The following is a 25270-nucleotide window of genomic DNA, read 5'->3' as shown; positions in this document are numbered from 1 at the left end:
ATAATATTACCATTGGTTAATTTGCATTCTGGGTATAAATGTTCAATTGTAAAGCGATTAATTAATTAGTTCAACATAGCAACTATTTATAGATATAAGTACCCTACCCCTTGTTTATAAATTAACATTCTTGATTAAAAAATCGTAAAAGCCTTGAATGAAATTTATTTTAATCGTTTTGTGTTTTTTAAGTGTTGTTTTTGTGCTTATCACAGAATAAACAAAAAGTCAAAAAGTATCTTTGAGTATCTCTTCATATATATATATATAGATTATGTTTAATAAATGTCATTAAGTATTAAAGGTGATTTTTAAGTTATTGTAAGTCTACTCTTAGTTCGACTAACCGTTTATTATAAATTAAGATTCTGAGATCATATGATAGATTCATGATGTATAACAAATAATTCATTAAAATTAATGCGTCAGTTGACTATTTGAAGCTTGGGATTTAAATTTCTACTTTATTAATGTGATACTTTGTAGGTATAAGTGAGACATTTATAACATATCAAATATTTACTGCTTTTACGTCTAGTGTCTTCCTGAAATCTATTCATAACTAGTATTATAGGGACTTTATTGTCTTGTAAAGTTACGGTATATTGACTTTATACTCGAATAAGACGAGCACGTCTACACAAACGTTTATGTCAAAGAACAAACATACAAAGAAACATTCACCTTTGTTTTTAGTAAGGTAAATTATAAATTACATATTTTCAGTTTAAACACAGATAATTAAAGAAAAATTTAAAAACAGATAATTTAAGATGTACTTCATTAAAAATGTAAGTTTAAAGCATGAAGTTATACAGATCGTCGTTCCCGTCCTTCACCTATCAAATTAATTTTAAACTTTTATATCGTATATAAAGATAATAACATCTTGACGTTAAGACATAAATATAGACAAAACTTTTCTAATCAAAGATTTCCGTAAGCCGCGATCCTTTACAACCGTAAAATTGACTTCTAACATTTTATTACTACCTTAGAATTCTTCCTTATTTTATCTTTAATCTTTTAATTAGACAATACCGATTATTGTTTATCTTTTCGATAAATAGAAAGTCATAGATAAATGTTTCGATAAGCTTAATTGTGATTGCAATTAATAATTGTTGTTCATCTTTCGATCTTAATATAATGTATAGTTTGTACTACTGCAAGTAAAAGTAAAATATTTCATGATGGCGTGGGTTATACAAATCAATCATGCATTAAAGCAATTAAATGTAACTGTAATAAATCGTTACTTTATAAAATGTATTGATATATTGACTCTCTCTAAAATGTACCGTGTTTGATAGAGCTTTATTTCGTTTGAAGCGTATTCATTTATGCTTACTGTGTCAATACTATTCACTATATATCAAAGCTAGCGTCGTATGTTTATTCAATTTATATATTTGTAGCTTTACCAGATTGAAATTGTTTAATATTAGGTTTGAATTTATTTAATAGTAACTAATTCCATGTACAATTATTATTATATTACCTTAGATGGTTTATTTAAGTGAGCAATGCTAAGATTTTATTAAACGTATTTATAGCAACATTATTTTAACATTTGCCAGAATTTTACTTGGTGATAGGGCTTTGTGCTTGCCGCCTGGGTAGGTACCACTCACTTATCAGATTTATATATAATATAAGATATTATATATATATATAAGATATATCATATCATAAAAAAAGATACTTAGATATTATTTACAGTGGATATAATAAGTAAATAATAATATGTATGTAATCTATGAATACATAAAGCCAAGAGACTCATCTAAACACAAGTATTTTTTTTTCTTTTCTTGTTTCAATAGGCGTTTCATTTTACACGTATTATTTAAAATAATACGTGTAAAATGAAACGCCGCTTTTAGCTTTCGTAATTGTTTTCTCTAGAAATTATCTTAAAGTTTTCTTAATTAAAGTTTCTATGCTCAACTCTTAAATTAGTTTCTAGAATTTCAGCTTATATTGAAATAATTATACTGGAATATTTTTTCTTATATACCTATCTAATATTCTTGTTTGATATTTAAGGAGTATTTATTGATCAAAGCCGCATTGATTATAAGATGTATTTATATATAATGTATATCTATGTTATCTCTCTTTCCTAACCTCTTTTAAGGAGAAAATTTGAAGGTAATTCCACCATGCGGTTGCAAAGTTGTTTGGTGAATTCGTAAATGATAGTTTTATTCTATACGGTCAAGAATAAATAGATATATTCCAGGCAAAACCGTGAATTGTTCTTACTACCAAATGATATATAACACAATGAATAAATTCCAAATCCTCAGATATTATCATTGCCCATATATCTACATAGCGTTGCTTTATCCACATACAAAATACCTGATTTTCGGTTGGATGTATGTAAATGTAAAATAAAAACCTACAAATATGCTTTATATTTTATTTACGTCATTTTAAAAACTATTTATAGTACCTTAGTAGGTATATTTCAATTCAATTATTTGCGTATTGTGGCTTAGATGTGTCAGTCAAGCAAACTATTTCTTCAAAATTCCAAGAATGTGAACTGATAATAATGATCTTTTTAGTGAATTTGGGCTTATACCTATAATAATAACAGCGAGTAAAAGTATATATTAAAGAAAATATTTTAGTTTATAAATTTTATGTATTTAGTGCTTAACAATTCCATCCTAAAAGTATTCGGCGGTAGTGCAAGTGTTTCCATTTTTCTCAAGTCAAATATTAATAATGTGTATAAACTATTCCGGTTTGTGTTTGTGTAATTAGTCAAAATTGACATATAATTTTAGATTCCACGGTTGACGGTGCATTTAAAGTGTATATGTAGTAGTTTATATTTATTTTCTAATCATTACGTCAATATGGCCACTAGCTCGGCATTACAGACATCTCGTATGCATATTATTTCCAAAAACCATACGTGCACATTGCATAGGTAATAAAATTAATGCTGTCTTAATTGTCTTATAGAGGCATTTCAAAATTATTTCTACATTATACATTAAAATTGGCTAAATTTCGTGGAAAAAATAGGTAAATTGTAATAGAATATATTAATCGTGATAAAAATATACGAATTTACTTATTTGTTACTGTTTATACGAAATTGTATTTCAAATGTTAAATTATATTACGTCTGAAAAGATAAACGAAGGAATAATCTATCCTTGACAAGCTAAAGTAAGACAGACTAAGCTTTTTTTCTTTCATTTATCTTATTCGTCATCGGTGTATTTCAACATCAAAGGTCTAAAAAGCTTTTCCTCGTATCTCGTATAAAAGCAGAATGACATTGCACTAATATTGGGACAAATGACTTGAGAGTAAATGTCAGGCAATTTGAAACATAATATGCATTCTTATACTTATAAAAGAAACGATTTTAGTTGTGTTATCTCCGAGTCAAATGCCAAGCCGTTTTTTTAAAAACGAATGCCTAGCAAAATATAGTAGTAATAGTATCTCCATAAAGGAAAATTGACAATTTTAGTATTGAAGTATGCGTTGGCGGCAAAAGGCTTTGTTATATTAAGGCTTTGTTACCTTAAGAAATTATAAAGAATTATTAAATATTTTAATTCAGTATCGCATTAGTTAGTTACTGTTAGAAAGTCTCTAATAAGATATAGTAGTATAGAAACAACACAGAAGGTAACAAGTATTATACTGGCTATTCACCATAAGAACAATTAAATCGAAGTCTTACACCAGTTACTCATATTTTTATAGTTATTTTAATTTCACATAAACGAAATGTATTTCAATGACAAGGGGGTATCAACTTGTTTTACAAAAATAAAAATATACGACAATTAGCCGTTACATTGTTACATTATTTCGTATTGTATCATATTTATTTTTCTTTTATTCCGACGATATTTTTTATTTGTTAACATCATAGAGGTTATCATTGATAAATACTTTTATTAACATATACCTTTAGTTATTTAATTATAGTTCAAAAGGTTTGTTTAGTGGTAAGGCTTTGTGCAAGCTTGTCTGGGTATGTATTACCGACTTATCTGATATTTTACCACCAAACGGTAACAATAACAATACTTAGTATTGTTGTGTTCCGGTTTGAAGTATAAACGATATAAACGAGCCAGTGCAACTACAGGCACGAGGAACATAACATATCAGTTCCCAAGAATGGTTGCGCATTGGTGGGGCGCATAAAGAATTATTAATATTTATTAATGTGCCAATGTTTTTTTTTATATGGGCAGTTGTGACCACTTCTTATCCGGCCACACTTATGGCCTTCTGTCTAACTAATATATTAAAAAAAATTAAATAAATGTTCTGTAAGTATCTCTTTCATTTATTATATGATTAAAAACTATAATCAAAATATATATTATACATGTTTCTTAATAATAATGGAAACATAACAGAAAAATTTACCGCTAACGTCCATAGCAGTACAACATTACGTTAACGTAAATTAACATATTCGGAAGTCGCACGATCGAGGAATATCTATGTCTTTATATTTAAGAGTAATAATATTTCTTTGAGGAAATTAATTGCATTTATGTGATATGTGTGTTGTATATGTGGTCGTGCGTGTCATTTCGTTGTTTTGTTGTTGTTGTACATATATTGTGTACCGTTTCCTACCTACAATATCTACTTAGGTTTAATTTGCTCATACAAATAAAACAAAGTAGGACAAAATGTGACTCTTTCAGTAATGAATTCAATTAGCGTTGTCACAGTTTCTACAGAATTCCGGTCGTCTTTTACCATTGTTGGGAAGACATTATCATTGAGATGAATGAGACTTTCTTTTTCGGAATTTGTGTATTCATATAGATACTTTTTAATAGATAACCGTTCTAGATATTTTATTTTAATAAAGATTTCGCGCATTATTTTCTATAATTCAGAGGATTCACAGCACAGTGTTTCTTAATAACAACAAGGAGATAAAATAATAAATAATATTAAAGTTATAATAGTTAATAGACATGTATTTGATATAATTATTTTCAATAAGCACGATTTTGTCACCTTACTAACATTAATAAATTCTTATCATATATAAAATTATGAAAAACCTATACATAACTTGCTATCTACTTCTTATTAACAATAGTATTATAATAATTATTATAAAATGAATTAATTTTAAGCTACCTAATGCAAAAACTTGCAAATTTTTAGATCGAATTTGAAATCCAAATGAAAAGAACACAAACCGACGCATATTCTATTTTAAATTTACGGAGAAACCACAAGTGTTCTATAGATTTATTGAAACTTCAAAGTAAATACGAGAGTAGAAATGAGTACGTTGCTCTTATAATGTTAGTTTTGAACAATTTTATAGTTCGTTCGAAAAATATTCAGTATCTTATATTGGTATAAAAAATGTTATTAAACAGGATATGGATGAAATAATTTTAGTATTGATATAATCTTCCATACATTCCATTTATATGAGAACATTAAGTGGTACGAAAAAGTATAATATCTTTTATTTTTGACATGCTTAGTACCGTGTACATTATACAGACACAGATATACAACAATAAATAATAGATCGTAAATAAAGTTAAGAAGGAACATAATATTTAAAAATGACGAATATAAAAACCTGGGTCTAAGACAGTGATCTCTTCCAAACAAAATTTAGATAAAGTACAAAAAATAATAATATACATACATATTTTCATGACTATATTTAAATATTTTATAAACAAATTCATATAATGTATACAAATATATTAAATCACGAAACAAGAAAAAAGGTTATATAAAAATTATTTAAATCAATCAAATAAGCAATAGAAACATAACAATTACATCCACTCATCATTTATATTACATTTAATTAATTAATTAATAACAAGCTTTAACTAAATAGTAAAAATAGAATTGATTACTTTACATAGTTTTACATAGTCAAATTTTATGTATTAAATTCACGCTCATAATACATATTAATCGTAAACAAGCGGAATATAATTAAGAGGGGCTCGATTTAAAATTGAATCTTTAATTTTATAAGCATATTGCCCGTTACTTATGAATAGTGATAAATTTTATATCACTTTATAGTATAAATTTCAACGTATATTTTGCCTTCATGAAAACATTGTAGAGCTTAAAACGAAGCAATCTAATTATAAATAACTAGCTCCATCTTCTAAGTTGTAGAAAACGTAATTGTGCCTTTTCATAAAAAAATCGAGACGAAATTTCCATTAACGTGTCGAGACATTTACCAATGCCAAAAAATGTACATTATCATAAAAAAAAATTACCTTGTTATCCTAAAAAAATATTAATTGGATTAAAATCAATACTCTACAAAATCTTTTCTCAGATCTTCTATAAATAACAAATGAAGATCTTCTCCAGGTTTTAAATATTATAGTTTAAGCTTTTCGTTGACCGTCCGTCAGTTAGGACCGCCTTACACATATATTTCAAAGCAATTTAATTATTATAGCATTCCATTCACTACTAAGCACTACTGATAAAAGGATTCGCATGAAGTTGGTTTATTATTGTAAGGCGTGTTAAAATTACGTTCGTACGGCCAAGTTTTGTCTTTTGTTTAAATGTAGGTCCATACTAGGTTATTCGACTTTAAACATATGTAATATGTAAATCACTAATAAGTTTTGATAGCTATGTATTTTTTAGCTTTAATATTTTCTATTATCTAATATTATCTTGTGCTAAAACTATGCGTCCTAACATTTTCAAAAGTAAAGTATATATGTATTAGATAAACAATGAAAAAAGTTAATCTGAAGCCGCTAGATGCTGCATCCATCTAGATGGAACTTCAATTGTGAATTACACCGAGCTACATTTAGTATTAAAAGTAGAGTTTTTGAACGCTTCTTAGAATATCATCTTTAAAGTTTTTACAAATTTACAAATGAAAGTCAAGATTCGAATTCTTTTTCTAGCTTTACTAAATCGCGTGATATAAAGAAACACATTTTTCCGCAAACAATACGTTGAAGATAGTTCGTCGACCTTTGTTGTCACGAAGCCTTCTTGTACCGTTACCTCCGCGTTTACTTTCAGTGACCAGACCGGCAAGCGGAATTTTGGAGTTTTAATACTTTATAACAGGTTCCGTATGGATCGCTCTGAATAGTGTCAAGGACTCGATACTTTGTTAAGATAATCATCGGGTTCGGTTATCACGACTGCATCTACGATGAGATAGTAAGAACGTTCGGTTAGTTTATATTTTGTTGGCAGATAAGGTTAGAATGTAATTAGATATTTAGTTCTATAACTATCTACAATTATATACTTATTATTAATATGTCATGTAATAATAATAAATAGATAAAATCGTTTTAAATAAATAAATAAATTGTTGTTTTACAAAGAAAAGAAGCAACTAAAATAGAAGATAAACTTACATTACGAATTTTGATTCGTTTGATTTTCGATCGTTGTATATGTGGTATATCCTTTACAAATAGTAAAAATATTTATTCACATCGCGTTAAAGAACGGAGTAGTTTTATCTAATTAAAGACAGGGATGGGCAATAAAGTTCATAAATACTCGGATAATCCATTTATCTAATTCACTGTATTTTTCTGCTTTGTAATATAAACGTTACTATTATATAGAGGTCAAAAACACAACAATTGAAATAGAAAACCAGATATCAATTGTTACTTAAAATCTTCCATGTTTCATTAGTTTTTAAAGATTATTTTTACATTAGTCTCCAAGTCTCGTTAGTTACATAACGTGGTAGCACTCACTTATGCAGAATCTCACGGCCCATCATCCTAACGGACCAGATTGTCGCTGCCCATCAGAGCGTGATGTGCCGTTCAGGCAGCCATTCATATTATCATTTAGCTTAGAAAGAAGGTTTTATTTTTGATGACTTATTCTTTTACTATTTTAATTGCTCTTATATTATATTTAACCTGTTTCTTATATGACATATAACCCACGAACTTGACCGTCTTAATAATTAATAATAGCGTTAGCGCCATTAAATAATTAAAATTGACGAGCCGAGTCTTAATTTAATTTAGACATTGTTTATGAGTATTCATTATCTAAACCGATTGCATTGAAATTGGTTAAATCCATTATCACTATACGTTCGCTTTTTTTAAAAAAATTTTGTTATAATACATAAAGAAATAACACTTGATAAGTGGATTTAACATTAATTTCTGGTTTTATAAACGCGTTAGTATGACATTACATTGTTTGCCTCTTTAAATTTGTTCGCTTACTTATACATTTAATAAAACTAGAAGTATTTGCAGAGCTTTAAAGCTGTCTTGATTTGTATATTTAGCTTATCGACGTAGTTTCGGTTGCAAATAACTTCTGACACAATCGATACAATACTAGTAAGTGCGAAACGATACGCACGATCTTTTTGTTAATATGTCAAAAGCGCTGTCACCTTAATTATGAATTATTCAATAATTTAATCTATCATTGGTGTTTGTCCGGAAGAGATTTTCGGTTAAGATTAATATTCTATTGAACTGTCTGGGCTTTATGACTTTGGTTTATTATACTATTAAATTAAAGCTCAGTATATATTCAACTTAGGCAGATACTGTTGTGCCTTGTAACACAGACCAAGTGTCAAGTGTCCCAGATCGTTTGCAAACAACTAGTTAAGGGGACTACAAGAGCTAAGTGCCCTTGAGAATTGCACGCACACACTTACAAAATCGACAAAAACGGCAAGCCCGTGAACTAAGGGTTAAGCGAGGTAACGAGGTTACGCCCAAATATTCTAATAGATGGCGCCAAACCGAGCGAAGTAAGATCAATCATAAATCTCATAAAAAATAGATAGGACAACAGAATTGTTTTTATTTCTTTCGATGTTAACGAATGATTATAAAAAAAACTGATTCAATTAAACTTACAATATTTTTATTTATATTTTGTACACAATAAAATAGACAGTTAGTTTTAACCTTTTTTTCTTTTATTTATATTATTATACCTACCACAATTAGTTCTTATACTAAATATTAAAACATACCAATTTTTAATATTTTTATAAAAGTTTGATAATCTATTTATATAATAAAATCGTAAGTGTTCGAAACCTGTAGTGTAGTAACCGTGGGGTAACCTATAGCGTAGTGTTTGTTCGTTTTATTAATATCGGTTCACAAAGAAAAAAAAAATTCAATTAAAACAAAAACATCTAAATATTTAAAAGAAAAAAATGTCGTCAAGTCGATTTGGTTGAATCATTGGTTAACTAGGTTAATCATACTAGGTTTAATTATAAATCTCATAAAAACAGATAGGATATTAGAATTATTTGTTTTGCTTTGGACTGTTATTCGAAAATGATTAAATAATAAAACTGATTTAATTAAACTTAAAATATTTGGATTTGGTACTACAAAAAAAAAACATTTAGTGTTAATTTTTTTATTAAAATATTTTATTTTATTATACTTGTATGTATGAATGTATGTACGTATGTCCTGAAATCTTGCAATCAATATTACACCTACTTCCATTGAAGCTATGGAGCTGAAAGTTGGCACACATATTTAGTCTCGATGACAATCCACGATTCATGAATTGCTTCCATTTTCAATCTAATATGGCGGACGTTACTAAAAATTACAATTTTTGAATTACGTACAAATGACACTTCTAAATATTCTAGTTCTCTGGTTCACAACAATTACATTATTTTTTTTATTATTAAAATTAGTTCATACATAACTTTAATTCCTATTATAAACAAAATCGATAAAATTAAACTCTTACGCAATATAAATAGCTTCCGTGTTATTGTTTTCGACTTTCTTTATTCTGTAAAAAATAAATATATGTTAGTAATTATATTTTTATTAATTATAAAATTATGTATTTAAAAAATATGTATCTAAATATGCCCCATAGTACTTTTAATGAAAAATATCAAATTGCTTCGAGATCATGGGGATCGAACGTAGTCACTCTCAATTGATTTTATCCTTACTTTCACCAAATACTCTATCATAATATTTGAAGAACAGCTCGAAAAATCTGATTCTATGCGAACTGATTGCACATTTTTTCTAATAGATGTTTTCAATATTCATAATTTATAAAAAAAAAATATGTTTACTAAAAAAATACTCTTACCTTTTAATATCGTTCATAAGTATGTTCGGCGCTTAATTTATATAAACGTTTTTTAGTTTTCCTCACGCGTTTCACTTCATTTCCCATATTTACACAATTAAAATTTATGACAAATAATATAATAAAAAACAAATGCCTAATTACTACTACATTATTTTAACTTAATATATTTATCTACAAGAAAGAATAATATTTATTATAAGAAAACATGAAACAATGAATTTACAATTAAAATTACAAAAAAATATTTCGTTACGTAATGAGGCTCGTAACGAAAAGATCGACACATCTATATAGCATCAGGCCTCGGCCGGCAATGTCTGTACACGGCGTTTACGCACACATGCGTACGAATTTTGTTCGAAAATAAGAATATCTGATTTAAAAAAAATCTATTGAAGTTATTAAAAAAGTGACGCAGAGGTTAAATAATATATTGCTTGTAGAATAATCTGACAAAAAACCAGAATTATTAAATGTATATAAGTATAGTTTTTATTTATTAAAAGATTTTTTTAGAGGTAACTTTGTGATTTTTTTCTATCGTACCAAATTAATTACATCATGTTTTCAAAATAGCAAATAACTAGCATGTATCCTGAAGATTATCATATATTTTTTTCATTTGGTTTACTGCATCGGATCTTATACTTTTTTGCATTATAAAACTTGCATTTAGCTCATGTAGTCCCCTTAAAACACAACCGGTCACGCGTTCGAAGTTTTATGTACATGTCTCTGTACCCTTAAATAATACCTAGGTGCTTAGATTTATTATTTGCGTTTGACATTTTTAATTTCCCGTTTGTAAATTTATTGTTATCTGTCCGATTTTGACAAATTTATAATATTTTAGGTCCGGAGCGTCCAATTGGATTTTTTTAAGTGCGAATATTAAGTTTACTATTTTTGTATAGTTAAGATATTGATTAATTAATTCAATATTGCATACCATATATATAACATAAAATAAAATATGTAGTTTGTACGTTAAAAAAAAGATTATACACACAGTTTACTCGTATTTACATAAATAATTACAATATCTATGTGATATACATGACCGAAAATTGTTGTTTTATAATTTGTAATTTAATTAATTTATATTTATAAAATAAAACTCTAGTAGTAGCCTATTAAAGTTTATTTAATTATGTTTTATCGTGGTCATAGATTTTATTTAAAAAATAAAATTATAAAAGGCCAATGACTTTTCTTGAGACTTCATTAATAATTACTCATTCAAAGAAACGATAGCATGTTGGTGCAAAACAAAACATTAACTCTGTCACGCGCACACTGGTGATTTTTCATCAAAGAGAAACGATAACGTATTTAAGGTAGAATAAATTATCTATAAACGTTTAGAGCAGTCATAAAATTTATGTACGAAGAAACAGCGATAAAAATGTCACTGTGACAAATAATCGCTAGTGCGCGATAAACTTTACGGCTATTTGCTCTCGAGCCATAACTTGTAGTTCAAGTTTGTGCGACAATGACCGTGGTTTTACTTGTTTAGCAGGTTTTTAATTTTACAGTTCGTTTTTTGTTTATGGAAGTCAACTGCGATTATCGCACTATTTATGTTATCCAATGGATGGTCTCACGTTATGAAAATCTGCATAAGTTTAATTTGATATAAAAATCTTAATGATCGTTTTATCACGTTTCGTAAATCTAAATCTGTTTACCCAGTTATTAACCTATAAGTCTTATCAAATTTATTGGCATTAAATGAAAGAACCTTGTCACAATACTTAAAGCACAAGCGCCACAAGCTTAAAATATACGTATTATAATGTCGTCTTTAAGTTTTCATGCCCATTGTAATTTTACTTTTTATAATAGGATGAGTTTATAGAGATCGGCAATGTGCTAAGATTGTAACAATCGAATTTTCGATTGATTCGAGCACCTTTGATTTTATTTTCCTGATAATACAAGCTAATACAACTGACTTCTATTGACTGGAGAACAAAATATAAAAAGTGATCGAATTAGCGAAAAAATCGGTACACTTACCCCATTGCCGATCTTACCCCAAGTCACTTTATATACCGTGCCTAGGTACATGAACGAGTTATTTAATAATACGTTTCTGTCTGTTCATGTGGACACGCAAGAATACGTTTTCATTCTTGTCTCTGTCTGTCTACCTGATACGCATCTGACAGGAGCACAATAATTCAAACGCCTCGAGTCGTCATCAGACTTGACTAGTCACTTGTCGTCCGCAAAAACTTCATGCTTTTTTTCATAAAATAATTATATTTTATATACTGTCTTAGCGCATTCAATCTTTGTTGTTCGCACAAAATAACAGAAACTTATTTTAAAATGAGTACTTCGTTTGTTTTTCTCGTTCCACATTCGAGAAATATATGTATACCATAATAAATTGTTGTAATGATATATACAATCACATACAGCCTTATCCTTTTGTACATTATTATTATTATTGTTACAAAGTATTATATTAACAGTTTCAGTGGGGAGTGCGAGTGGCAGGATGCACTTCACTCTGTGCGTACTCATCACCGCGACGTGCGCGTTTGCCGATAACAATCAAAACAGGTAATTTATATGACAAAAGATTCTTAAAACTTGATACTTCTTTTAAAATTGTGAAATACGTCGAAATGTATTTCAGGTTTCAGACACATATTGGCTAAGTGATAATTATTATTTTTTATCTCTTTTTTCAAAATGTACGCTATGTCGTATGCTTTGAATGTTTTTATATTAATAAAAATATTCATGCTGCTTGTGATACTTGATAAAAAATATAAGAGGGATGCTTATATATTTATAAAGTCATATAGATTGATTAACTTGACGAATATAAAATAAAGTAGATTAAGATTTCATTCAATTGCCAATTATAAACAAAATGAATATAATTTAAATAAATATTGAAGAAGCATATTTTTTTACGTTTCAGGCGAACGAAATTACCATACGTAGCTGATGCCGTTGGCAACAGTCTTCCGCCACCGTCAAGTGTACCAGCAACAGTGGGAAGTCCAGTAAATTTGCTTACGCCAGATAGATATGAATTTTATACCTTTGATGAGTCTGGTGAACTTGTTAAAAGATTAATGACTTTAGAAGAAATACAGGCTATAGTAGCAGCAGGAGAAGAGACAGACGGATTAGTTACTTTCGCTAATGACAATCAACCCACGATAGCCTTCAACTTTAGCCAACCGTCACACACGAAAGTACACAGTGTAGTTACTAATGTTCAAAATGTTTTGAAATCTCAAATGGAAGCGCATAAAAATAAGCCAAACGTACAACCAACATTCGATACTCCAGATGTTTCAGATTCTTGGAGTCTGATCTTACCTTCGATATTTGGCAACACAGGTGTAGATATAGTGCCAGATAAAACGTCGGGTTCATTTATTACACCTGAGACAGACACTATCGATATAGATAACTTAAATATGGACTATGAAAATTCGCAAAGTAAAGAAAGTAATGAAATACCCAGTGTTTCAACGCCCGAAATTAAGGACAAAAATAATGATATTACTGCAAAACCGTTAATTGAAGTTTCTCTCTCTACGAGTACTACAACTGAATTACCTACAACAACTACTACCACTACTACTACATCTAAGCCTTTCAGTACAACTTTAAAGGTAACTACAACTACGACTAAACAGCCTGTTAGAAAAACAACAAGTAAGCCAATAGTTAGAACAACAACAAATTGGCCAAAATCAACAAGTTCAACAACTACTGTGCGACCTACATCTACAACAACAACAAAGTCTATAGTATCTACAACTAACAAAATCTATTCATCGCATTCAACACAGCAGTTTTCAAATACTGCTAATATAAATGAGAACAATATTTCTATTGGAAACTTAACAGCAAAGCCAGTCCAATATGAGAAAATAAGTACTTTTTCGCCTGTTTCCACAACGGCATACATTGAAACAACAACAAATCTGTTAAACAATAAGCAAACAGTATTTTCACATGAAAATATAACAAACATTCAATCAAGCACAATATTACCCTCGCCATTAAAAAATAATGACAAAGAATATGAAAATATTTTAACGATCAATACAACACAATCCGTTTCACCTTTAACAACAACATCAACAACAGAATTAATATCGCCACAAAACAATCAAATTGAAAGCAATGTAAACGTAAGTAGCCAAACACAAGCAGATGAAAGTGAAGATATAGAAAGTCAGACTTCTTTACCATTATTTGATGTGGCTCAGAGTATAAGTCAAATAGCCTCTGATCTTGGCAACAATTACGCCCCTATACCTACTTCCAATAGTTTATTAGATACTACAAAAATAAACAATATTGATATAGAGAGCAAGGAGAACATAGAAATTGAAATACCTATTGAAAATGCAAATGAAAATGAAATCAAAGCAAACCATACTAAAGAATCTGATAATTTTGTAAAAATATCTACCATTGACCCACACATAAAAAATGAAAATACTAAAGAAACAGTTTTGGATATCAAAGAAGTGCAGACTACATCTTTACCCCCAAGCACGACTGCAATATTAAGTACAACTAACACTCCTATGATGGATCTTATTCTCACAGGTTCAGTAGATGATTTAATATCTCAAGTAGTAAATGAAGGTCCGGCTCCAACATCAATAGCTTCTTATGAAAATAATACAAAGTCAGATGAAAGTATTAAAGGAACGGAGGAGAACTTATACTTGACTCATGATTCGTTGAGTATTGACACCACAACTACGAATTTAGTTATTGATACTACAATACTTCCGTCACACACTACTGCTCTTCCCCTTAAGAAAAATAGCGATGAGAAAACCAACGTAATAAAAGAATTTAAAGACGAAAATATTGTTATAGAAAACGATACATCAAAAAATACAATGAATGAAAATATCAGTAGAATAAAAAATGTTCTACATTCTAATAATTTGAATCCCAGTAATATAGGAAACCGTAGTAGTATAATGAATATACACGTTAATCATAATAACTTGACCTATTCTGAAGAAAAAAAGAAGGTGGATATGAACTCAGAAAGTATTAAGGCAGCGGATAAGATCGAGTCATCTACGCTTATTAATTTGTCTACTGAAAGCAATATTGTGACGTCAGTCTTGCCAGACATCACAACTACTCAACAAAATAATAAGGTTAACAATAAATTTCAGAAATTGGGAATAGAAATACCAAAATTTGATGAATTCAAAAAGAAAATACAAAAAGTAAATATTGACGAAAAAGAGTTAGCAAATGAAAGGAATAACTCCTGGAAATTAATATCAACTGTTACACCACCAAAAGTTTATGATGTAAGTAAAGATAAACACAAAGTTGAAGGTTTTTACATACCCGAGAGTAATGATAAGGGCATTATTTTAGAGTTTCCTAAGGAAAATCAGGGGCTAGAAGTAACGACTAAGGACTTAGGTGAAGACGTACTACAATTCACGGAGCTTTGCAATGAATTAGCGTTTAGATATTGGAATGTCATAACTGAAAATATAGACAAAAAACGAAGCATTGTTTTTTCTCCTTATTCTATAACGTCAATGTTAGCAATGATGTTTATGGGAGCAAAAGGAGCAACTTCAGGTGAAATGAATGAAGTTCTTAAGTTAGATGATATGGTTACATTCAATCCACATTTTACACTAAAAAATATATCTGACTCCATCGAAACTACTTCTGCATCTGGAGTATCTGTATCAGCATTTATAAGAGAGCTCTATAGTGAAAGAACTAAAGGCAAAATTTTAACATTTTATAAAGAAAGAGCGCAACACTTTTATAATGGTCATGTTGAAGAAATAAATTTCAAGTTAATTAGTGACATTATAAGGAGAAGAACTAATCTACTTGTGAAAAGATATACATGGGGTAAAATTGCCGAATATATGAAATCCAACAGTATAACTATGCATCCTCCACTGGCAGCATTTTCGGCTAACATTTTTCATGTGAGAATGTTTTTTTAGTTTCTATTTTATGATAATGTTATTGAAGATATTTAATAAAAAATAAATAATTTAAAAAGTATTAAAAATTATAATAGTCATTAGATTATTGCATTTTCTGATTCATTTTTTTTTCACTTTCCAGACTGACTGCAGTGGATCATCTGTGGAAGGAAGAGATGGCGAGATGTATTTCGTAGTATCACCAAATGTGCGTCAGAGGCGTTTGGTTCCGGTACCAGCTGTCGTCTTTAAGAGTAATTTCCTTGCCGGCTACGATCCAGTTTTAGATGCCACAGCTGCTGCACTAGGCAATACAAATTCTATTGTTAGCACACTTTTTTTAATGCCCGGCCAACAAGGAAACGTTGTACATGCGGAAGATTTAGAAAACCTTGAAAAACGATTTCTAGACTCTGATCTAAGTACACCGGCATGGAATCAATTATTAAGAACTCTTTTACCACGAAATGGCTTAGAACTGCAAATCCCAAGATTGTCCCACAAATCAATTTTTAATGTTTCCTCTACATTACGTAAAATGGGCTTGAAAGAATTATTTGATGCAGATCACGCCGATTTAGGTGGAATGAACGGACCATCGAAGGATCTTTATGTGTCTGATATGATACAATTGACATCTTTTGTCACGTGTGGTGAAGGTGTTATTGGAGAACAGCATCATATAGAAGAATACCCTGAAACATTAGATCTATCACATAAACATAGAACTTCCAGGTGGCTTACTGGATGGGATGAACCACGAGATTATCAACGGGCTTTCCATGATCCCCATGATGTAGGTGACGCTATGCACTTGCCGTTACACCTTCGACCAAGGCAAGCAAGACTCCCTGCGAGAAATTCTCAACCAGCTCGTTTAAAATTCGATAGGCCTTTCCTCTTCTTTGTACGACACAACCCCTCAGGCATGATTCTTTATGTTGGTAGATATAATCCAAGGCTTCTACCTTGAAGGTTTAGAAAAGACTGCTAGTTTAGTTTAATTTACTATATTCCTAAAAGGAAAGTGATGAGGTATAATGGTGAGTGTGATATATGTATGACGTATGTGTATGGAATTATTCACTGTATTAACATTTATGTGACAGTATTATGGTTTATTGGAATAGAGGTAACTTGTACATTATTATGTACGTAAGTTCTTACCTCTATACTAATTCTAAATGAAATGTGTGTAGTTATAAGATGATGCAAATGAAATCATGTATATTATAAGTAAAATATTGTAATTAATGAAGTAGTAGTACATTTTAATAACTAATTTCATTTCATTGTCATTATAGATGCAGTTTTAGAATAAAATAAAATAATAAAAGTCTTTGTTTAATTAATTATATGAAGTATTCTCTACATTCTTCGTAAAATTCTTTCCACTCATAGCATTTTTCAGTTTTTATTATTTTTGGACAGCTCTGAAAATAAAAAAATGCGCCTTACATCTCACATGTCACCTTGGTAATAAGCAAGATTTACATTAAATAGAACGCGCTTCCCTGGCTTACCTTTACACATTTCATGAAATCATTACTAAATATCGCAGGAAAGCGAGACGAAAGATGTTACATATCAATTTTTAAATTAGATTATTTTAGTGAAATAGTCATTAAATAGACTTAATGAAATTAACTTATTAAGACTTACCACAGTTATATAGTTTCTGATACAAATTTGAAAATCAAAAAATTCACAAACATTCAATGGCATTTGAAGCCTATTTTCTTCTCTGCAATACACTTTGGCACTGGTCATAACGTTACTAAATTCTTGATTAAGATTCACCCACTTGTCGAGGTGGGTATAATATTTTTCATTATTTACGAAGTCATCTGCATCTAAAAGATTATACTTACTTAAAATACACCGCCAATGTTCACACTGGAAATGAAAATTGAGGATTATCTGTTACGCTTGCGTTTGAACTATTTATAATGAAAAGTATTTGCTATTAAATATTTTGTAATTGATCACAGTCACCATTTCCATCGCATTAGTTGAAATTATATGGTAACTTTAACTTACTTTTTTTATGGCTTCTCTTCTCATTCCTGTGACATTATATTCTTTATCTATAAATACCAGTGCAAAAATAGCACCGCATGCTCTAGCCACCTCCCGTTTGAAAAAAGGCGGAAAGATACAACATTTTCTGTCCTATAATTTTTCATAAATATGATAAATTAAATTTTTTAGTTTATGTATGAATATTTTTTCACAAAATAATTACATCAATGTTTACCATCAGTTCGTCAGTGCCATAACATTTTTCTGGCTTTATCTTCATCGGTTCAAATTGCCCTTTTGCCTTAAAATTTGTGGTTAATTGAAATTATTAAGACATTTATACATATTTATCTAGATACATTCATCGAAAGACTGATCAAATATATTTTTTGTATGTAAGCTTTTTCGTTTTGTTCCAGTAAAAAAGTTGAATAATTTTGCTTAACAACTATCGATATCGATCAATAACGATTATCCAACCAATTATACACATAATGTGTATTCTGCTAATATCGAAAATTCATTGAATAATAACTTATCAACAAGCCCAACTACATAAGAAAATTCAAATAAAGGATACATAGTAAAATATAGCACAAAGATACAACAATTTCATATCTTTTTTTCTAAACCCACCTATAGCGACGAATTATAGCAAAAGACTGATTATGTTTACTGTGTAGTTTGAAACAACAAAGGAAGGTGTGATCGATGTTTAACAAACGTTTTGAAGTTTTACAAAATATTGAGTTGACATTTAAATTTTACTCGTAAGACCACACCACTCACATTAGTACACATACCTCTTAAATGTCACACATGTACGAAGGTCTAGGAAAACTAAGATCTCATATACTGCATTCTGTTAGAGTTAGCTTATCGGCGAAATGTGATGTTCATTTATTTTTATTTAACCAACTTATTGGGAATAAATGACATGATATTATATATCAGATAAGTCAATATTCAATATATCAGACAAGTCAATTATACGCGAATCGTTCCAGAACATTTGTCAATGCCTTTAAAATTGCAAAAGGATGAAGATTACTAATAGCTTCTTTAGTGATCTTGGAAATATAAAATAGAAGCATTTATTAAAGATATGGCAGGGGATAGAGTTTGTGAGTACCTTTTAATAAGGCTAAATGAAATGCCATCCCGATCATTATCGGAATTTCATCGTTAACATTTAATTACAGGAAAAAAATCATTAGAATCTTTTTGTTCCACAACAAAAGTGAATACGTTATTAACCGAGGACATGGCAGAAGGTAAGGTCGTGGCATGAATATTATCGTTATTCACACCAGCTAGATTGAAACCGACCTAAAGAAATATAAATACAATAATAAATAATAACTTTACACAAAGCCCTACCACCAATTAAAGCATTTATTACTCGAGTCTCATATACTCTTTTTGCATTATTTTTAATCTTAGAACAAAACAATCTGTATCTTTATGTTATGCTGATTTATCGCATAAACTTCATAAACTCTGAGTGATCCATGTTTTTGTTTTAGAACCCGGATTCGAAATAGAGTTAAAGAGCCTAACTATTTATTAATCAGTCAAATTAAATAAAAAAGTTAGGGAATATTTCTCTACATTTTAATTTAACTAATTATTAATAATAGAATAATTTGGATTTATTTCCTACCTCGTGACGTATGTACTTTTTGCCTTTATACTGAAATGCAGTGTTGCATGTTAATGAATTAACTCTTATCGGTGTATGATCATATACACAATATGCTTAAGTGTATGTGAATGTGTACGTTTTTCTGTCTTTTTACTTTAACCTGTTAAAAGCAAGTAACGTTTTGTAAGATGTATTTTTTTAATCGCGTATAGCCGTATCAGCCCATATATCATAATAGGGTAGAGTTAAATTTGCTTCCGAGCATCTTTCCGAGTGCTTTGTCAATAAATTAATAAATGTACACATAAAAAACTTCATTTTATTAATTTTATTTATTATTTAAAACGTAAATATGTTTTAAAATAAGTGAATTGAGTAAATATAATTGATAGTAATATGAGTAATATGCGCATTAATAATATAATTATTATTTACAAAAAATCAAACAACAAATATTAGTATTTTACATAACGTTGACAATATGTTAATTAGTTTTTTCGAAATATTTTTTACACTCTTCAACGTAATCTTTTATTTTCTTACAGTCATCAACGTCTTCCCATTTCGGACATTCCTGGAAGAAAAGTATTATATATTATATTTATTGAAAATGTATTTGTGGTGATTACATTTTTCTCCATTGATACTCTCTGACGTTCTTAGACAAATATAACGTACATGTATTTTTTGTAATAAAAACGGTTAACATGACATTGATATGTGATACTCAATGTTTTCTTATGAATAAAAATACCTACATACATACATTAAACACACACATGAATCACAAACCATAGGAATGAATTTTCTCTTATAAAAATCAGAAGAATAATAATATATTTTTTTAATTATAATATCTTTAAGCTAATGAATAAAATAAATTAATTAACTTACCATAAATATTACATTCCTAATGCAAAATACAATCTTTGTAGGTTGACACAGTTTTGGTTCGGGCAAATCATTTTTAATACAAAATTCCTTGGCCTTTTCGACACCAGCCTTGAATTCGGGATAAGATTCAACGAACTTATCCAGAAATTCGGTCACTGCATCCTTATCTACCTCGGTGTCATCTTTCATGAGATTGTATTTTTTCAATAAACATATCTGCTTGGAGCACTAGAAAAAAATTGACATGATAATTGTGATATTTCAAAATCAGTCCATGTTTATGTTTGTAATTTTTGCTTTCATGCATTGATGGCTTCGACCAGTTGCTTGTACAAACACAATTTTGACATAGTACCATCAGCGTATAATAGATGGAGCTACGGTAGTCTTAAAATAACTTTTACTAAGAAATAGAAAGATATGGCGAAGCATGCCAGCCATTTTCTATTTATAAAGACATATATACTGCATGTGCTAATTTTGTGACTTATATGTATGTAAGAGAAAAGGTATATAACAAATCAGTGAATAGTAAAATGTGCAGTTTTACAAAAGAATCAATAGTATGGATAACTACAAATAATCAAAATATAGATTTGATAAAAGATAATAAAAATAAATCATTAATTTTTGAGACTAACCAAAGAGTAATTATAAAAGAATAAGTATTATATTAAATAATTGTAGTGCGTCATCTTCCTTAGCAGTTAACAAAGTTGTCACCAGATGGCGGTATCAGTATTAATCATATAACTTACATCTGGAGGGCCCGGTCTAGAACTGTTTTCGTTTGGTAATTCTATATCACAATCTTTGAAGTCCTCTTCCTTAAATATTTTTGGGAAATTACAGCATTTTGTAGGATTTTCCTGTAAAAAAATGTTTGCATTTATATACAGGGTATATATAGGGTACACTCATGTTTAATACTTAATTTATAATTTTAGTTATTTATTCAATTTCAATTCAGTTACTTTTTGGTGTCAATGTTCATATATATAAGTAAATAGATTTTCATTAAATTGCTTTGGTGATTACCGAATCCGGAGTTAACTGATTAGGTATAGTAAAAAAAGTCAATACGAGAACGTTTCCTTTTTCAAGTTGTGTAAATGATATTTTAGTACATTATATTTGACCTTTAAAATATTTTGGAGTTAAAATATTGTTGATGAAATATATGAAAAATTTTAAGCGCTGTACTTGTATTTATCTGTGAATCGGTCAAGGAATACTTCGTAAGGAAACCTTCCATCAACCGACATTAAAAATAACATGAGAGAAAACTTATGTTTATCTGTTAAATATAAAGATGTTCAATATAATTAGTGTGTACTTACCACTCGGGGAATGACTCTACAATGAGGAGGAGGCGGCTCTGAGGTCACTACCTTTAATATAGAAAAAAAATCGTTTTACGGATTATATGAAATAAAACAAAATAAATTATAACCAGAAGTGAAAACGAATTTTTAAAAAGAATAATCTAATAACAATCTGATCTTATAACAAACAACAATTACATTAATTACTTTAAAAAAATAATATTTATAACGAAAGCACATAAAACGACACATTTTCTATGACTCAGAAATTGTATATCTGAAGCATCCAAACGTCGCGCCAAAAAGAAAACCTCCCTGAGTGGCGATCGAATGCTCTTTTTTAATACATTAAAAAAATCAGTACAAGGTATTAATACATTAGGCGGTAATATAACATATTTTGTTTTAAATTGCCTGAAGTTGGTACACATAGCACTTTCGCTTCGGCCTGGAAAAGCATTCTTCTCCAAGACCAAATAGCCTAAAGATTAGTTATTATTACGTTGCATTAAATAAATATAATAATTGTATATTATTTAAACACTATTATTGTACACCAATACAACATTGAATTGTTTTTAATATCTAATACACTTTGATTATAAATCCTCGCATAGTTATAAGAAAAATTGCTGTTTCATTTAGCATTTTTTTTTAAATATTATTTTATAAAAATATTTATGAATATATAAATACATGTGTATATTTTTATACTTCATGTAAAATAAGTCTCTTTAATAACCATAAGCAGGACCGTCTCGTGCAAATAAAAATGATTACGTTTCAATTTGATCTCAAAATATATGGTATTATGCAAGGATCAATATAGAAAGGAACCTGGGCTTGTATATGCTTGAGTCGCATTTTGGTCTTCAGAGATAAAAAGTATTTATAAATTATCTATACTAATATTTTAAACGCGAAAGTAACTCTGTCTTTCTCAATGTCTGTACCGACCACTGAACCGAATTTGATGATATTTGGTATGACACAAACTTGACCTCCTAGGAAGGTCATATGTTACTTTTTATGCCTAACACCTGATGACCAGCCCCTAAACTGCGAGCGAAGCCGCAGGCGACAACTAGTAATTTAATAATTCACAAAAAAAACATCTCTAATAACTAATGCAAAAAATAGAAATCCATCTGAGAAAACAAAGCAAAATAGCAAGCATAAACGAATAATGATACTTTATAATTGGTTGTAAAATAATATAAGTATATATTTGTATATTACCTGAAGGACAATCAGGAGACAGAAGCTTGAAATACGAAACATGATTGATGGTGAATCAACAGTGATGATATAGAATTTGTGTGCTAGGTTTTATACCAAACAATTATGTTCGGCTATTGTGTGCCACGGGAAACCACCAAGGTGTCACATGTCAAAGATTATTTCTTGTACATGTATCTGAAGTTGCATGAGATAATCATTTCAATAAAATAATGACATTACGATATTTAATTCTTAAAAATATTTGTACGGTCTTAATACTAAATTATAAAAATTTTGGAATACACAAAGGATAAGATATCTAACGATAACTTCAATATTAAAACATAATCTTTATGATGTGTTATTTACATAAAATAGCGCAATAGTTCCTATTCGATGATAACGATTGATAAGAAATTCAGATTTATTATTTATTGTTAATTGGAGATATTTTTCAGATCTTTACACCGGGTAGGATAGACTCACTCATTAGTTATACTTATTACCGTTTAAAAGTAATACTTTTTATTATAGTATTTGTATGTATAGGATAATTACAGGTACAGCCTCTAAGATGCCACTGTTGGCAGCGCCAGAACGGTGTATTTCTCTACTTGGTCCAGTGTCTACGGACGAAAATGAACCTTGGTACTCGTCTTTTGTCCTAAATAAATATCACATTCGCCTAAAATCAACAAGGAAATATATGTAACTAAAGCCGTATCGATCAATTTCCTTCGTGTCTCTATCTTCCGTGATTATGGCTGCTACCACCACTAGCGATTAAAAAAAGAAATAACAGTACTAAATTACTAAGCTTATAATATTATAATAAAATGAACGGCTTACAGCGGCTTTTTTTTAACGGTGCATATTTTTAAAACCTGAAAATGTTGTACTTTTACTTTGTTAAATGAAATTTATAGATATCATAAATGTCTACAGAGAAATCGACAATGAATACCTTCTCTTTAACAAAACTCTTATAAGATTATTTCGTTTTCTGTCTGCCCATCAGTTAGTCTTGTTTGTCTGTCTGTCCGTCCATCAGAACCCTTTTTCTCAGAAATTAATATTGAGGTCTGCAGTCCCTTGGAGCTGTAAAAAAATCGAACCTTTAAGTCTACGCAATCAAAAGATTCGTCGAATCGAAAGGTATATTTCCCATATATTTCGCATAGAGAATCAAAACTTGTAATTTCCTTTATTTTGACCTAGAATCATGACATGACGACAAGAAGTAATGGATTGTAGCGTAATTACCTATTGGTGAAAATCTAAAACCAGTAAACTTTTCAGTATTTTGTGGTAGTACGGAACCCTCAGTGTACGAATCGGATTCGCACTTGCCGGTTTTTTATTTTATTTTTTATAACTGTGAACTCATATTTTTAATCTTAGGATCAGATTACATCGCTATGCGTCGATGTACATATCTGTTAATTTGAATGCATATTCTTATATTCTATGAAATATGATTTGTGAGACGAAAACGTATACATTGTTACATTTAGGACATTTTTATTCGTAGCAAATTATATTGAATTGTTAAAATGGGTTCCCATTTTATTTTTATTCATAATATTTAATCATCTACTATTTAATACTAACAATTTAGTTATGGAAAAAGTATTATTTGTGTAAAAAAGACTATGAATTTTTGGGAAAAAAATCTAGTTCAAGTTAGTATATTTTAATAATTTTGCCCTTCATTTTGCCATTATTATCCCAATTATTGAGTAATTAGTTTAGCGCTTGAGTAAAAATATAAAATTCATTTCAAAAGCTTAATCATAATAGCAACTTATCTTTAACTTTAATGAATAAAAATTTGATGAACAAAAAATTTTAACCGTTTTGCAATACCCATTTTATGTTTGTAATAAACACTCGAAATACCTACAAATTACTTTATAAATTAATGCACAGTGTTTACAAGACTATAATATTAATTACTAAAATACTAAATAATGTTGCATTGGGATCATTATATAACATTACAAAATAAAGTTATTTTTTGCTCTAAAAAATAAAAACACATTATCATGATA

General features: G+C 29.1%; 3 protein-coding genes across 3 annotated transcripts in view; 1 reads left to right on the top strand and 2 right to left on the bottom strand.

Annotated features, from left to right (window-relative positions):
- The window catches only part of LOC113402488 (uncharacterized protein), a 42448-nt gene extending 25000 nt beyond the window's left edge, over positions 1–17448 (top strand). Inside the window, exons 2-4 of the mRNA XM_026642755.2 lie at positions 12621–12711; positions 13079–16112; positions 16255–17448. Of these exons, the coding sequence (XP_026498540.2) occupies positions 12647–12711; positions 13079–16112; positions 16255–17085 (3930 nt within the window). The 5' untranslated portion in view covers positions 12621–12646 and the 3' untranslated portion in view covers positions 17086–17448. The remainder of the gene's footprint in view (positions 1–12620; positions 12712–13078; positions 16113–16254) is intronic.
- Positions 17419–18778, bottom strand: LOC135193503 (uncharacterized). The gene is made up of 5 exons (XM_064216252.1): positions 18715–18778; positions 18370–18435; positions 18153–18284; positions 17775–18008; positions 17419–17545 (listed from the first exon to the last, which is right to left on the bottom strand). The coding sequence occupies exons 1-5, from the start codon at positions 18748–18750 to the stop codon at positions 17465–17467; spliced, it is 549 nt and encodes a 182-aa protein (XP_064072322.1). The 5' UTR covers positions 18751–18778; the 3' UTR covers positions 17419–17464.
- A 1318-nt stretch (positions 18779–20096) lies between these two features.
- LOC113402507 (uncharacterized) lies at positions 20097–23348 on the bottom strand. The gene is made up of 5 exons (XM_026642786.2): positions 23238–23348; positions 22014–22064; positions 21432–21542; positions 20674–20901; positions 20097–20353 (listed from the first exon to the last, which is right to left on the bottom strand). The coding sequence occupies exons 1-5, from the start codon at positions 23277–23279 to the stop codon at positions 20264–20266; spliced, it is 522 nt and encodes a 173-aa protein (XP_026498571.2). The 5' UTR covers positions 23280–23348; the 3' UTR covers positions 20097–20263.
- Positions 23349–25270: the final 1922 nt, after the last annotated feature.

The sequence above is a fragment of the Vanessa tameamea genome, chromosome 11 (genome assembly GCF_037043105.1).
Source record: "Vanessa tameamea isolate UH-Manoa-2023 chromosome 11, ilVanTame1 primary haplotype, whole genome shotgun sequence".
Taxonomy (NCBI): domain Eukaryota; kingdom Metazoa; phylum Arthropoda; class Insecta; order Lepidoptera; family Nymphalidae; genus Vanessa; species Vanessa tameamea.
This window is presented reverse-complemented; position numbering and strand designations above follow the sequence as displayed.

Coding starts and splice junctions, on each gene's coding strand:
- LOC135193503 (XM_064216252.1), bottom strand. CDS start 18,750: ATGAAATTGTTGTATCTTTGTGCTATATTTTACTAT. Junction 18,436..18,714: donor TTTGTGCTATATTTTACTAT/GTATCCTTTATT, acceptor ACAAATTTTAAG/GCAAAAGGGCAATTTGAACC. Junction 17,546..17,774: donor TCAGAAACTATATAACTGTG/GTAAGTCTTAAT, acceptor TTTTATTTTCAG/AGCTGTCCAAAAATAATAAA.
- LOC113402507 (XM_026642786.2), bottom strand. CDS start 23,279: ATGTTTCGTATTTCAAGCTTCTGTCTCCTGATTGTCCTTCAG. Junction 22,065..23,237: donor GTCTCCTGATTGTCCTTCAG/GTAATATACAAA, acceptor TCTATATTAAAG/GTAGTGACCTCAGAGCCGCC. Junction 20,354..20,673: donor TTAGGAATGTAATATTTATG/GTAAGTTAATTA, acceptor CTTTTCTTCCAG/GAATGTCCGAAATGGGAAGA.